This window comes from Liolophura sinensis, chromosome 13, assembly GCF_032854445.1.
Source record: "Liolophura sinensis isolate JHLJ2023 chromosome 13, CUHK_Ljap_v2, whole genome shotgun sequence".
Lineage (NCBI taxonomy): Eukaryota > Metazoa > Mollusca > Polyplacophora > Chitonida > Chitonidae > Liolophura > Liolophura sinensis.
The window spans coordinates 2115193-2132837 of NC_088307.1; the positions used below are offsets into that span (position 1 = coordinate 2115193).

Sequence of the window (17645 nt, forward strand, 5' to 3'; positions counted from 1 at the left end):
AGAAAATATTATTTTTGGTGATGAAACTTCCAATGGAATGTGGGATATTACCCCACCTTCCCATGGCGTATCACCCTACCTTCCAATAGGATATCACCCCACCTTTCCATGGCGTATCACCCTACCTTCCAATAGGATATTACCCCACCTTCCCATGGCGTATCACCCTACCTTCCAATAGGATATCACGCCACCTTCCCATGGGATATCACCTCACCTTCCACTGGGATATCACACTACCTTCAAAACAAATCCCAAAGCACCTTTCCAAGATTCAAAGAGGTGTCAGAATCAAGCAAAATGAGCAAACTAATTTTAGGTCAGTAACCCCAAAATGGCTAATCTTGCATAAAACAAGATTAGCTCCCTATGTAGAGGGCCGGCAAGCTCACTGGCAGAGGGCCGGCAAGCTCACTGGCAGAGGGCCAGCAAGCTCACTGGCTGAGGGCCGGCAAGCTCACTGACGGAGGGCCAGCAAGCTCACTGGCAGAGGGCCGGTAAGCTCACTGACAGAGGGCCAGCAAGCTCACTGACAGAGGGCCAGCAAGCTCACTGGCAGGGGTCAGAACTCTCATAATGCTACAATGACTGACCATGAGCTGATCAGTGGTCTCCGTAGATTTGGGCAGACTGTGTAGGTCGTCCAGTGCCTTCTGTGCCCTTGCGGTCGTACCCATTGGCGAATCCTTCTGGTAACTCTCCACTACTGAAGGTAAAATTGTTTGAAGTAGGTCCAGTACAACTTTAATTGTATTGGATTTCTCCTGAAAAAAAATGAAATGAATAATTTTAATAATCATTAATTTTTAAAGAAAGTTTTAAAAATGTACACATCATATCAATGATTACAACAATACTGTAAGTATGTATGTATGCTTGGGGTTTAACGTAGTGCTTAACAATTTTTCAGTCACATGACGACGAGGTGACATCATGTGCATGTGTGTGTACATATACTATGTCTTCTTGTGGCAGGGCGAATCCATGCCACCAAAGTGATGCCGTCACTGAAGTATCATACTGAAGACACCAAACACATGACACCCCACCTAGTCCCATTATAGTGACGCCGGGCCAAACCAGTCTTGTTTCCTTGATCTAATCTCTCAGTGCTGAGCCCCAAGTGAGTCATTTTCAAAGTCTTTGGTAAGGCCCGACCTGGGTTTGATCCTGCTTCTTCCACAATAATACTGTATTACTCTATTTCAATTAATGTTTAGAATTTTTTAATTTGCTTCATTCTGACCAATTCATACCCCTTATTGTGTCACTTAGGAGTTATTTGTAAAGTTTGACTCATTTCTTATCACAAAGACTGAAGTGCTGGTATCGAAAGTGTCCTTTTTAAGACCATGTGATTGTGAAAGTGCATGTCTACACACCAAACTTACACTTCAGGTGAACTGAAGTAATACTACCAGAAAGTCGTTCAAACTTACACTGCAGATGAATTACAGAAATACCAGGAGAAAGTTATTCAAACTTACACTTCAATCCCATGAGAACGTCCTTCAAACTTACACTTCGGGTGAGTCACAGTAATACCACCAGAAAGCCGTTCAAACTTACACTTCGGGTGAGTCACAGTAATACCACCAGAAAGCCGTTCAAACTTACACTTCGGGTGAGTCACAGTAATACCACCAGAAAGCCATTCAAACTTACACTTCGGGTGAGTCACAGTAATACCACCAGAAAGCCGTTCAAACTTACACTTCGGGTGAGTCACAGTAATACCACCAGAAAGCCGTTCAAACTTACACTTCGGGTGAGTCACAGTAATACCACCAGAAAGCCGTTCAAACTTACACTTCGGGTGAGTCACAGTAATACCACCAGAAAGCCATTCAAACTTACACTTCGGGTGAGTCACAGTAATACCACCAGAAAGCCGTTCAAACTTACCATGTGCTTGAGTAGGGTGTCTTTGAAAGGCTCAATCTGCTTACAGAGGATTTCCCGGCTGCGGGAGCCCTGCTCTGGGGACTTGTTCTCATGGGACTTTTCCGCAGGGAGAGGGGAGGAGAGTCTCCGTCTGAGGGAGCTGGGCAACACAGAGGCCATCGAGAAAGGGGAGGGCGTTGCCCCGTGGCCACTGGAGTTCAGGCAACTCTGGGAACTGCGCTTTACTAGGGCCTGAAAGGGGAGACATTTACACTTACTCACACAACTTGAAATGGAGACCACTACCTGACTAAAACAAATTAGTCCTAGCTGTTGTTTTCTGTAACTCTACATTTATTTATTTATTTATTTATTTGATTCATGTTTTATGCCGTACTCAAGAATATTCTGGAACTTTACATCGCTGTATAGCTGCGCTTGTAAAGCAAAACGTAGTTCACAAGCACTTCTGTGGAACAGAGGAGCATGATGTGCAACATAGACAGCTTGGAGGCGGCTTGTCTAGGCAGGGAACTGTTGTATAATCATGCCCACTGTTACACTAAAATGTGACTGCAGATGATAAACCTTCAATAATATTGAGCAAATAAAGAAACACATTAATAGGTTTTATTTCCTTGATGTTCAACAGATATATATTTCTTTGCTTGACTGATGTTTTATGCTGTACTCAGTGGGAAACCCATGACCAGGACATGTACAGCCGGTGAGGAAGCCAGCATGAGCTGGACTTGAACTCACAGCGTCTGCATTGGTGAGAGGCTCCTGGGACATTGTACTGCGCTGGGGTGCTTACCACCTCTGCTACAGGGACCCGTTCAGCAGACTTCTCATATGTCACATAAAACTGATGGTTTGAAGGTTTGGTTTACATCAAAACTTCACATCAACAGAATAATACAAACATTAGATACTTCCTTCAGAGTACTTCAAACAGACTCCCTACCATTTGTCATTTGTCAGATTTTACTTTCCACTATGATTACAGGTATAGCAAACTCCACCAGGCAAAGTTTTTCGGCAACGACTCCGAAGGTCATGTACACATATATTATCATTACAAAATCAGCTATGCATTCTATCAATAACATGTTCTGGCATGAATCTATCAAGCACAGGTATCTGAACTTTTACAGTTTAACTTCTTCTGGGAGCGAAGATTTTCCATGTGGAACACTATCACCACCTGGTGTTTGGTGCAGGTGGAAAACAGGCAAAGTGACAGGGTTCATTGTGTGACAGACTGATATAACCTGTTACCATGGAGCAGGTACATTCTATTTCAGGTTTGACAGTTTTCTCACCTGACAAGAGCCGTCTTCCTTCGCCCCACAGTCACAGAAGAAGGATCCAAACTTGGCGTATGTCAGATCGTGGTCCTTGTGGCACACCTTAGCACAGATAGTGCACACACCTACACCATCCACCATCTTACAGGTGTGACAATGATACCTGTGGTAACGACATATATACAGATGAAAAGAGTCTGCTTCACATACGATACATTATCACTATTCAGGGAAAATTCTAGGCATGTGATTGGTTAATCTGCCCTGGATAAGCTACCATATTTGCCCAAACAGTCTCAAGATTTGGGAATTTTTCTGTATACAGTACCTACAGAGTAAGACAGGCACATGCCAGTCCAACAACAATGCTCGTCTGTATCCATACCGAGACAGGGACGCACATGCCGGCAGAAAGCAACGCTTCAAGACCATTCAATACATTTTTTTTGCCTTCATTTTCAAAAGTTTTAATAACTCAGCAGCTAAGACCAACATGTGGAAAAACTTCTCGTCACATGTTTTTGAGATATACCCTGGCAAACTGAATTGAAAATGACTAACTAGCAGTTCACTTAAAACACGTATTTTTCTGTCAGCTCAACCAAAGTCCCTAGTCAGGCCTCGAGTGAGTGAGTGAGTGCTTGGGGTTTAACGTCGTTCTCAACAATTTTTCAGTCATATGACGACGAAGGAATCATTAGGGTGCATGTACGTGTAATGTGCCTCCTTGTTGCAGGACGGATTTCCACCGCTCTTTTATTTAGTGCTGCTTCACTGAGACGACTTACCGAAGGCAAGTAAGCCGCCCCACCAGAGCCATTATACTGATACGGGTCAACCAGTCGTTGCACTATCCCCTTCATGCTGAACGCCAAGCGAGAAAGTTACAACTTCCTCTTTTAAAGTCTTTGGTGTGACTCGATCGAGGATTGATCCTGGATCAACCGGTCCCCAAAGCGGACGCTCTACCAACTGTGCTATCCGGGGTCAGGCCTCGATCTCTTCTTCTCATTGTAGGTACATCAGTCTTGGCAAGCCCTGATGTATACATTCACAGGACTGGATAAGATTACAATTTTACCCTCCTCTGAGACACATGCATGAGCTCAGAAAATAAAATACAAGTCCCTTACCAATGCTGGTTCATGAATTCCTTCTGTGTGATGGTAAATGTACAAAGTTTGCTGTTCAGAGATTCCTCATCCTGAAAAACAAATTACACAGAACTGATTGTGCATGGCATTACCGTTTGCATATCAGCTCTTTCCCTTTGTTTCTTCTTCTTCATTCCTTTGTCTCTGACCACATTTCACCAACTTTCGGCATCACTTTATTACAATATGTGCTCACAACAACATTCACCAAACAGCTTTCAGCATCACTTTATTACAACCATACACGCTCACAACAACATTCACCAAACAACTTTCCCTCATCACTTTATTACAACCATACACGCTCACAACAACATTCACCAAACAACTTTCGCTCATCACTTTATTACAACCATACACACTCACAACAACACTCACCAAACAACTTTCGCTCATCACTTTATTACAACCATATATGCTCACAACAACATTCACCAAACAACTTTCAGCATCACTTTATTACAACAATATGTGCTCACAACAACATTCACCAAACAGCTTTCAGCATCACTTTATTACAACCATACACGCTCACAACAACATTCACCAAACAACTTTCGGCATCACTTTATTACAACCATATACATGTATGCTCACAACAACACTCACCAAACAACTTTCCCTCATCACTTTATTACAACCATATACGCTCAGAACAACACTCACCAAACAACTTTCACCTTTACATCATCACAGGTACATATATCTAGCTGACCCCAACTGCAATTTTCATACACACTTCATTTTACTTTTTGGAACAGTAATATGATCCTCAGAGCTATCAGATTGGACGAGTGGAAAGCTGGATTGAGGAGTTCCCCTGGTGCAGTTCAGGTGTTCCACAAAGAACCATTAGCCTCAGTACACTCAGCTAAACTACCCAGACCATGTAGACTTACTGAGTCCTCTGCGGCCGAGTCATCATCATCTGGGGCCAAGTCTTCTGCCCAGTCACTGTCTGTCTCCTGAAAGATCAGCACAATTTGGGATAACTTTTCTGTCATGTTTCACAAACTTGTATTAAATGAATTTAACAGATATATCAATATATCAGATTTTATGTGTTAAATGGCATTTCTGTTTTTGTTTTTCATTTGGGTGAATATCTAAGCCTTGTTTACATCTTTTCATATTCAAAATGAACTTATACATTTTGTCAATTCATCTACAATAAGACCGAACAAAATTTATTTATTTATTTATTTATTTAATTGGTGTTTTACCAAGTATTCAAGGATACTTCTCATACGACAGAGGCCAGCATTATGGTGGAAGGAAACCCAACACAAGACTGAACAACAAGTATTTCTGGACGAACAGAGCGTGACTATTTATCAGATCAATGTTTCTCTTCAGCATGCAGAAAAAAAAACAAAAAAAAAAAAATCCATTTCACATGGTAAATGTTGTTAGCAGGCTAAGTTTAATCATAGACTGTTGTAATGATGACTTTCTTGGACACACATATGTAACAAACAACATGAAGATTTGACCTCCATGTCCAGAAGGCAAAACTAGACTTGACCTTGAGTCACATACCTGTGTGGGAGGAAGCTCACAGTCCATGGGGGGTGAGGTACTGCCGCTTCTGCTGAAATAAATAATAATGTCTGTATTAAACACTATTTACCATGAATTCTCCAACCTTCTGCAAAGACTTGGACACAGCTTCTTCAATTTCAAATATTTTAGCTGAAAAGTTGAAAAATAAACATAACAATGTACTTTCTGAAAAGACTTGGGACACATTTACATATGAAATCACAATTTTTTCGAATTCAAATATTTCACTAAAGTTGGAAAATAAACATAATATTTATTATGTTTTTTTATACTGCAATATCATACCACTCAATCAATGAGATGATTTTTACTGCAAAAAAAAAAAAAATTGAACTACACATAAAATTTTATCATCCACACATTCCATAAAAGAACCACCATATTGATGGCATTTTAAACTTGTGTGATTGGGTGACCAGACACCCACCAAGGTTGCCCTACCTTTCGGACATCTGTTTAATGGCCGCCAAGATTTCTCCAATGTAAGACAGAAGGTAACACACAGCTTCAAACATGGCCTGGTGCTGAAAACAAAGCCAGACAGGAAAATGTGACGGTGGTGCAGTAGGGACATTCACCAGGTACAAAAGTACAAACCTGCTGATGTGGATAAACCAAAGAACTACTGTAATTCTTCTCATTTTTAGCACTGGTATATAAATAGAAGCGCTGAAAGCAAAAAACTACATTTGTCTCTCAGTTCTTTTGGAAAGGTAAAGATACATACATACATACATACATACATACATATATATATATATATATATGTTCAGTTAGATATCACTTTTGTTTTTACACCCCCAAACACCAGGACTTCATAAATGGAACATTGTTTTATGACATTCCAATCCAAGCTCAGCTGAATGATGTTTCGCACATTGTGGGTTATCATTTCAACCTCTTCCTCGAAAAGTATTGATGATATTCACCTACACTGTGTAATATCCCCCGTATACGTTGTTCATTAGATGGACTAACCATGTGAGAAAAGAGAAACTGGGTATTCCTGTTACAATTACATGTATACTGGCTAAAAGGAGCAACAAAATATCTCAAACCTTAGAAGAATTACTGGAAACCGTTACATCTCTTACCTTGACGTTATCCTTGGATGCCTCCTCACCCTTGTGTTCAGCCAGGTACGTCTTACTGAAACGTTTCATGACAAGGCATAAACAGAAAAGTTTTGATACAGGCTAGATGTACCTGGAAATGTGCATAAATTCTGCATCTGCTCTGAAAGGTTGAAGGGGTACACAATCGATTCTGAATGGCTCAAGTCTGACGGATAGACAAGTCCAGCCTATATCTTGTCTAATCCGAATTTTAGGTATGATACATTTATTCAAGCATGACCAAGGTGGTTATATTTAAACCAGAAAACCTTATTTCCACTGTTGGCCAATCAGTGTCACTTCTGTATCCCTTTATAACAAATAATAATAATAACCAAAAATAACATTGAACACAGAACCGCTTCTGACTGGTTCAGTCTAAGGTTTAACATTTATACCATGTAGCTTGTAAATGTTGATCTTTCAATCATCCAATCAAAAGTAAAGCAAAGTTGCAATGCCTCATCTCACTGGCTAAAATAACTATTGAAAATATGATCCCCACGTAGCAACAGTGACCCATTCTGATTTCCTAAAACTACATATAACTGTTTCTTTGTAACATTTGAAAATCTGTTTAACTTCAATTAAGTTTCAAAAACACCTTTTTCATTTTTATACATTTATTTATTTGACTGCTGTTTTATGCCATATTCAACAATATTTTACTTTATACCAGCATTATGGTGAAGAAACAGTGCAGAGGCTGCAGAAAAAATGATAAGAGGGGAAGCCAGCATGGGCTTGATTTAAAGTCACAGCGACTACATCGGTGAGTTTTTCCACTGTGCTACGCTAGCACACTCACCCTCCGCCAGGGAGATCCCCCCCCCCACTTTCCCCATAGCCCCATCCTCACCAAATATCCAGCCATCCAGTAGCAGCCTCGAACAAAGCTTGATGGCCGTGTCCTTTCCCCGCACCAGCCAACGTATGCATGACAACCATAAGCTCCGCAAATCCCGAGCTGTCCCCTATAGAGGTCAGGAGTCCAGCACCCATGGGGATGAGGGTCCGGAGGATGGCCTGTGAAACCTCTTCTCCCACGTGGCTAATGAAGAGAAAAAAACACCACATATACACTGTGAACAATTGAGGCACTCTGATTTCCTTCACCCATGAAATTCATCGCTACTGTATGTATGGGTGCCTCGGAAGCAAGCTGAAAGTGGTACAGCTATCGGCCTATTTTACCGGTTCAAAAGGCACGAGTCCAGGGGTTGCCTAGGCCATGGAAGCTTTGGGATGCGAGATGGCTGCAGATGCCCTGAAATCGTTTTACTGGCTTTTTATTCTTAATACAGATTCGTCATAGTTTCATGTGCTAAACGATGCACATGAGTGTCAATGTACCTTCATTTTGTTGGTCTTCATTAAATTGGTTCAGCTTTACTTATTATTTATTTTACAAATAATAAAATTTATTATTTTTTATTGGGAGCGCACTGCTGCCAATGCCACTGATAAGTTACAGTTTTCTCTACAATCAATCAATCAATCTCTAGTTAACACAGTTACTGAAACCTGATTTATCTGTAACTTAAAAGAAAACTTTATTTCTACCACATCTACCAGGCATGCAAATAACTTTTTGCAGCATAACTGACAAAAGACATTCAATCCAACCACTGTTTTTAAGGTTTTTCATGTTATTTACATGTGAAGTTGTGAAGTTTACGCACTGCTTAGTTGTGCCTGACACAATGGGATTTCGTGTCTGACAATATCCTTGACAACATGGTCAATAACAGGCTTGCACCTCTCACTCATTACAACACTGTTGTTGGTGGGCAGATAGGTCTACTGTATTATAAGTGAAGCACCCTACATGAAGTTTTTGAACCGCTGATTGTCTGTTACAGTAACAAACACATGTATAGTGTGGGACTGGCTGTTAATTGTAGGCCAGTGTAGAATAATGCCATGGCTTTCACTGAAAATTCCATGCTAACCAAGCCTCTGAGGGCAGAAAACAGTTTCATCACTGAAACTTTTGAAAACATAAAAATGTCTGCCAAAACAAGATGGTGAAAAATTTGGGAGATATATTTGTGACTATGTTTATAATATTGAAGCGTATATTGTATTGAATATATATTGTAATGAAGTGTGTCATAATAAGGCATGTTGTAATGAAGTGTGTTGTAATGAAGAGTGTCATAATGAGGCATGTTGTAATGAAGTGTGTTGTAATGAAGTGTGTTATAATGAGGCGTGTGAAGCGTGTTGTAATGAGGCGTGTTACAATGAGGTGTATATACCCACTTCTGGAGTTGAACTCATAAGTCTGACTTATTCTCAGCCAGAGACTTGAGATACACACCTCTTTTCCTTCACGATGTATGACGTCAGGCTCTGGAGGAGAAATCGGTTCTCTTGCACTTTGCCTCCCGCATCGTCAAGGCCCTGGGGGTACAGAATAACACAGCATATGAAAAACTCTCCCTTTTAACAAAACCTAGTCAGCTGGGTCAAGGACGAGGGCGGGTCAAGGATTGGGACAAATGTGCAGAAATATAACTAAGTTTTACAACATGAATCAGCCTACTTTGAAGAAAACAGCTCTTCTGCAGTTCGACCTCTCTTTGGTTAAACCTTAATTCATTTCCCAATATGTGGAAGCAACAATTCAACTCAAAAAGACTGGCCCAGGGTAAATGTTTCTTCAGATCTAGTTAGCCAAAACTCAATATCGATAGCATGTACTACATTGTGGTAAAAGCTTTCAGAAAAGCAAAGCACTGCTTTTAAAATATGAAAAGTTTTTGTTATATGAAAAAGAGTTTAAATCGAGTTCCCTGAGAGAACAAGAATTTGACAACTTTTTATTACCACTCTTACCTGTATAGGTGCCATTATCATCTTGCGGAGCCAGCAGCCCAGCACCTGCTTGTCAACTGTGGCCAGGCAGCTCAATGTCCCACACAAAGCCTCGTAACTCTTGTCATTCGGGTTCTTCTCAGCTACAACAAGAACATGGAGACGTGTATAAAACACAGAACTCCACACACCTTCGCATACAGGATACACTGTCTGGGTTTAACTCCATACAGATGAGACGGGGTCCAAATGAATCATTAAAACTACAGCAATTGTTCTCTTACCTTCTGAAGACATATAACACTCTAACAACCAATGACAACCATTATCTGAAGTTACCAAACAAACAATTTTGCGCCTCTTGTCCAAATAAACAAATAACAAAAAAAGAAATAATACATGTAAAATAACTGATCTCAAAACATTTCAATGAAGTAAGTTTGGGTGCGAGCATGAACGTACCAAGTTGGAAGAGTTTGTTGAAGAACTTGAGGACCTTGGTGCCGTAGTTTGGGGACAGGTTATCCGCGGCAGCTGACAACAAAATGCTGCTCAAATCTGTACAAACAACAGTAAACATTATATGGCGTGCCCGATACAACCAGAAAGTACAGTGTATGAACTCTGACTCAAACGTATTTTACCAGTTACCAGACCACTGGACCACAATGGTATACAAGACACCAATGAATACTGCATGTTCATACTACTCGGCTAGGATGGAGTCTCAATCACATATCAGATTGCTGGTTACATTATGTACTTCATACCTAGTTCTGGCATTTATACACTTGAGTCTTAACCAAATATCAGATTGCTGGTTACTTCATACCTAGTTCTGGCATTTATACACTTGAGTCTCAATCACATATCAGATTGCTGGTTACTTCATACCTAGTTCTGGCATTTATACACTTGAGTCTCAATCACATATCAGATTGCTGGTTACTTCATACCTAGTTCTGGCATTTATACACTTGAGTCTCAATCACATACCAGATTGCTGGTTACTTAATACCTAGTTCTGGCATTTATACACTTGAGTCTTAATCACATATCAGATTGCTGGTTACTTCATATCTAGTTCTGTCATTTATACACTTGAGTCTCAATCACATATCAGATTGCTGGTTACTTCATACCTAGTTCTGGCATTTATACACTCGAGTCTTAATCACATATCAGATTGCTGGTTACTTCATACCTAGTTCTGGCATTTATACACTTGAGTCTCAATCACATATCAGATTGCTGGTTACTTCATACCTAGTTCTGGCATTTATACACTCGAGTCTCAATCACATATCAGATTGCTGGTTACTTCATACCTAGTTCTGGCATTTATACACTCGAGTCTTAATCACATATCAGATTGCTGGTTACTTCATACCTAGTTCTGGCATTTATACACTGGAGTCTTAATCACATATCAGATTGCTGGTTACTTCATACCTAGTTCTGGCATTTATACACTGGAGTCTTAATCACATATCAGATTGCTGGTTACTTCATACCTAGTTCTGGCATTTATACACTTGAGTCACAATCACATATCAGATTGCTGGTTACTTCATACCTAGTTCTGGCATTTATACACTTGAGTCACAATCACATATCAGATTGCTGGTTACTTCATATCTAGTTCTGGCATTTATACACTTGAGTCTCAATCACATATCAGATTGCTGGGTACTTCATACCTAGTTCTGGCATTTATACACTTGAGTCTTAACCACATATCAGATTGCTGGTTACTTCATACCTAGTTCTGGCATTTATACACTTGAGTCTCAATCACATATCAGATTGCTGGTTACTTCATACCTAGTTCTGGCATTTATACACTCGAGTCTTAATCACATATCAGATTGCTGGTTACTTCATACCTAGTTCTGGCATTTATACACTTGAGTCTCAATCACATATCAGATTGCTGGTTACTTCATACCTAGTTCTGGCATTTATACACTTGAGTCTCAATCACATATCAGATTGCTGGTTACTTCATACCTAGTTCTGGCATTTATACACTCGAGTCTTAATCACATATCAGATTGCTGGTTACTTCATACCTAGTTCTGGCATTTATACACTTGAGTCTTAATCACATATCAGATTGCTGGTTACTTCATACCTAGTTCTGGCATTTATACACTGGAGTCTTAATCACATATCAGATTGCTGGTTACTTCATACCTAGTTCTGGCATTTATACACTTGAGTCTTAATCACATATCAGATTGCTGGTTACTTCATACCTAGTTCTGGCATTTATACACTTGAGTCACAATCACATATCAGATTGCTGGTTACTTCATATCTAGTTCTGGCATTTATACACTTGAGTCTCAATCACATATCAGATTGCTGGGTACTTCATACCTAGTTCTGGCATTTATACACTTGAGTCTTAACCACATATCAGATTGCTGGTTACTTCATACCTAGTTCTGGCATTTATACACTTGAGTCTCAATCACATATCAGATTGCTGGTTACTTCATACCTAGTTCTGGCATTTATACACTTGAGTCTTAATCACATATCAGATTGCTGGTTACTTCATATCTAGTTCTGTCATTTATACACTTGAGTCTCAATCACATATCAGATTGCTGGTTACTTCATACCTAGTTCTGGCATTTATACACTCGAGTCTTAATCACATATCAGATTGCTGGTTACTTCATACCTAGTTCTGGCATTTATACACTTGAGTCTCAATCACATATCAGATTGCTGGTTACTTCATACCTAGTTCTGGCATTTATACACTTGAGTCTCAATCACATATCAGATTGCTGGTTACTTCATACCTAGTTCTGGCATTTATACACTTGAGTCTTAATCACATATCAGATTGCTGGTTACTTCATACCTAGTTCTGGCATTTATACACTTGAGTCTTAATCACATATCAGATTGCTGGTTACTTCATACCTAGTTCTGGCATTTATACACTTGAGTCTTAATCACATATCAGATTGCTGGTTACTTCATACCTAGTTCTGGCATTTATACACTTGAGTCTTAACCACATATCAGATTGCTGGTTACTTCATACCTAGTTCTGGCATTTATACACTGGAGTCTTAATCACATATCAGATTGCTGGTTACTTCATACCTAGTTCTGGCATTTATACACTTGAGTCTTAATCACATATCAGATTGCTGGGTACTTCATACCTAGTTCTGGCATTTATACACTTGAGTCACAATCACATATCAGATTGCTGGTTACTTTATATCTAGTTCTGGCATTTATACACTTGAGTCTCAATCACATATCAGATTGCTGGGTACTTCATACCTAGTTCTGGCATTTATACACTTGAGTCTTAACCACATATCAGATTGCTGGTTACTTCATACCTAGTTCTGGCATTTATACACTTGAGTCTCAATCACATATCAGATTGCTGCAGGTCTCGACATAAGAGGCGATCGAATCGGCCGATCGTTTGTCGATCTCCTAAACGTAAATACAGGGGAACGAATTTTTGAACAATAATTTCATGTTGGCAAGTACAATGTGCTCTCAGTAAGTCGCTTTTTGCCGGTTTAAAAAGAAAAAGAACAGCACAAAACAAGATTAGACGAACTGTGTAAACAAGATTGATCCCCGTGATCTATGTAGGCGTGATCAGAATTTCGATCTTCTGGCTGAAAATCTAGGAGAACGATTTACTGATCCCCTCGTTCAACCTTATGCCGAGGCCTGTTGCTGGTTACTTCATACCTAGTTCTGGCATTTATACACTTGAGTCTCAATCACATATCAGATTGCTGGGTACTTCATACCTAGTTCTGGCATTTATACACTGGAGTCTTAATCACATATCAGATTGCTGGTTACTTCATACCTAGTTCTGGCATTTATACACTGGAGTCTTAATCACATATCAGATTGCTGGTTACTTTATACCTAGTTCTGGCATTTATATACATGAGTCTTAACCACATTTCAGATTGCTGGTTACTTCATACCTAGTTCTGGCATTTATACACTTGAGCCTTAATCACATATCAGATTGCTGGTTACTTCATACCTAGTTCTGGCATTTATACACTTGAGTCTCAATCACATATCAGATTGCTGGTTACTTCATACCTAGTTCTGGCATTTATACACTTGAGTCTTAACCACATTTCAGATTGCTGGTTACTTCATACCTAGTTCTGGCATTTATACACTCAAGTCTTAATCACATATCAGATTGCTGGTTACTTCATACCTAGTTCTGGCATTTATACACTTGAGTCTTAACTACATTTCAGATTGCTGGTTACTTCATACCTAGTTCTGGCATTTATACACTTGAGTCTTAATCACATATCAGATTGCTGGGTACTTCATACCTAGTTCTGGCATTTATACACTTGAGTCTTAACTACATTTCAGATTGCTGGTTACTTCATACCTAGTTCTGGCATTTATACACTTGAGTCTTAACCACATTTCAGATTGCTGGTTACTTCATACCTAGTTCTGGCATTTATACACTTGAGTCTTAATCACATATCAGATTGCTGGTTACTTCATACCTAGTTCTGGCATTTATACACTTGAGTCACAATCACATATCAGATTGCTGGTTACTTCATATCTAGTTCTGGCATTTATACACTTGAGTCTCAATCACATATCAGATTGCTGGTGACATTAAGTACTTCATACCTAGTTCTGGCATATACACACTTGAGTAGCATCACATCCGTATCTCATTTTTTACGTTTTGAACAATGTTGATTAAGCCCCTTACTCAATAATTTTTCATTCATTTAACAGCACTCAGGTTTATGTGTGGAAGAAATGCAACTGCTGGGGAAAAACCACCACATTTGGACAGGTATCTGACAAACATTCTGAAATTACATCACCATCAATAAGGTAACATAAATCTATGACAAACCACCTGAAATCTTGGCCTTATCTTAAATCACACATCTGCCAGATTAAGTTCAGTGTATATCTTTGTTTGGAAGGCAGGGTAATATCCTACTGGGGAAATGTATGTTATGGAACCAGAAGTAATATTTTAAGACATTTAATTGCCTCCAAAAAGCAATTCTTTGTGCAAAAGTTTAGGTCAATTACTGCACATGTATGTTCAGGAATTTACTGTAAGGTCACAACTGAACACATCACTTGACTCTATACACCATCATGTACTGGCTGATTGAGACTGACAAGAATTTACTATAAGGTCACCATTCAGCACATGATTTGACTCTATACACCATCATGTACTGGCTGATTGAGACTGACAAGAATTTACTGTAAGGTCACAATTGAGCACATCACTTGACTGTATACACCATCATGTACTGGCAGATTGAGACTGACAAGAATTTACTATAAGGTCACCATTCAGCACATGATTTGACTCTATACACTATCCTGTACTGGCAGATTGAGACTGACAGCTGAAACAGTAAATCAGTCATGTTACCCTTCACCTTAGAGACTTACCTCCACTCTCAGTGTAGAATTTCTCAAAAGCTTTCTTCCCAGCTGGTTTCTCAAGGTGGTTTTCCATAAACTTTAGACAGTCCAGGAAAATCTTCTCATCCAGACCACTACAAACAGAGATCAAGATGAATATTGTAAATTTACTAGGTGGAGGAAGTATGAACTAGGAAGCCAATGCATCAGCCTAAGGGAACACCAAGGTCTAATCTCATACCAAGAAGGGAACACCAAGGTCTAATCTCATACCAAGAAGGGAACACCAAGGTCTAATCTCATACCAAGAAGGGAACACCAAGGTCTAATCTCATACCAAGAAGGGAACACCAAGGTCTAATCTCATACCAAGAAGGGAACACCAAGGTCTAATCTCATACCAAGAAGGGAACACCAAGGTCTAATCTCATACCAAGAAGGGAACACCAAGGTCTAATCTCATACCAAGAAGGGAACACCAAGGTCTAATCTCATACCAAGAAGGGAACACCAAGGTCTAATCTCATACCAAGAAGGGAACACCAAGGTCTAATCTCATACCAAGAAGGGAACACCAAGGTCTAATCTCATACCAAGAAGGGAACACCAAGGTCTAATCTCATACCAAGCCTGACTTCATATTATGCACAGATTTTACAAAATGTTTTAAGAAAATGTTTTCAACAGGACGTACTAAGTATTTCAAATTTAAAGTTTTCTTCGCTTTCAGGCTCATACAAAGTTTAGAGTATATCCATCCACAAGTTTTTATGGACTGTTTTCTAAAACATCAAGACTTGCCTGAAAATTTATTTATCTATCTGTCAATTAAATGAACTGAAATCTGAGACAGTACATAAGTTAAACGAGAATGTTAGTGAAAGAATGCTGCATTTTGACATTACCTTCAGCGGACCATACCTGTTCATCTCCTACCCATGCCAAGTGGCATCTTTCCTATACCTCTATATTTATGCTGCTTTAGTTCAACTTTATGCAAATTTCCATGTGAATACCTCATGTTAGCACATGCCCCTCACCTGTTTGCTGTTGAGTAGGTGGTGATGAGCTCCATGACAGGTAGAGATTACATGGACATACAATCTTCTGGCCAAACTCATCACCGTCCATTGGTCCCAGAAAACGTTCCAGAGACAGCGAGATCTACAGGTAAGATTTATTTATGTTTTACTGATATATATTCATCTGCTTGGTGTTTCACATTGTACTCAAGAAACTTACACTTATACCACAGTATCCAGCATTATGGTGGGAGGAAACCGAGCAGATCTTCCCACATACATCTGAACACGCAGTCAGCAAGAGCTGGACTTGAACTCACAGCGACCGCATTAGGCTCCTGGGTAACTGCATGGTACTGCTAACCACCTCGGGCATAGAAGCCCCCTATTTACCTATAAAATTGGTATTTAGCACCATACTGACGAATACTGCCTGTAGTATTTATTTATTTATAAGATTGGTACTTAGCACCATACTGATGAATATGGCCTGCAGTATTTATTTATTTCTCCATCAAATCAGTATTTAAAATCATACTAACGAATATGGCCTGGAGTATTTATTTATTTCTCCATCAGATCAGTATTTAGAACCATACTGACAAATATGGCCTGCTGTATTTATTATTTCTCCATCAAATCAGTATTTAGAACCATACTGACAATATGGCCTGCTGTATTATCTATCTGCGCATCAGATCAGAATTTAGCACCATACTGACGAATATGGCCTGCTGTATTTATTTATTTGTCCATCAAATCAGTATTTAGAACCATACTAGATGAATATGGCCTGCTGTATTTATTTATTTCTCCATCAGATCAGTATTTAGCACCATACTGACGAATATGGCCTGCTGTATTTATTTATTTCTCCATCAAATCAGTATTTAAAATCATACTAACGAATATGGCCTGGAGTATTTATTTATTTCTCCATCAGATCAGTATTTAGAACCATACTGATGAATATGGCCTGCGTATTTATTTATTTGTCCATCAAATCAGTATTTAGAACCATACTAACAAATATGGCCTGCTGTATTTATCTATCTGTGCATCAGATCAGAATTTAGCACCATACTGACGAATATTGCCTGCTATATTTATTTATTTTTCCATCAGATCAGTATTTAGCACCATACTGATGAATATGGCCTGCTGTATTTATTTATTTGTCCATCAAATCAGTATTTAGCGCCATACTGATGAATATTGCTTAGAGTATTCATTTATTTGTGCATCAGATCAGTATTTAGAACCATACTGACAAATATGGACTGCTGTATTTATTTATTTGTGCATCAGATCAGAATTTAGCACCATACT

At 39.3% G+C, this 17645-nt stretch overlaps 1 protein-coding gene across 1 annotated transcript in view; it reads right to left on the reverse strand.

The window, feature by feature from the left end:
- Positions 1-17645, reverse strand: part of LOC135480391 (E3 ubiquitin-protein ligase UBR4-like) — a 161080-nt gene that overhangs the window by 108727 nt on the left and 34708 nt on the right. Inside the window, 14 exon segments of the mRNA XM_064760220.1 lie at positions 594-764; positions 1906-2136; positions 3210-3357; positions 4328-4398; positions 5248-5313; positions 5888-5936; positions 6353-6435; positions 7006-7060; positions 7886-8077; positions 9350-9432; positions 9868-9989; positions 10309-10404; positions 15322-15428; positions 16328-16458. Coding sequence (XP_064616290.1) covers positions 594-764; positions 1906-2136; positions 3210-3357; positions 4328-4398; positions 5248-5313; positions 5888-5936; positions 6353-6435; positions 7006-7060; positions 7886-8077; positions 9350-9432; positions 9868-9989; positions 10309-10404; positions 15322-15428; positions 16328-16458 — 1605 coding nt within the window.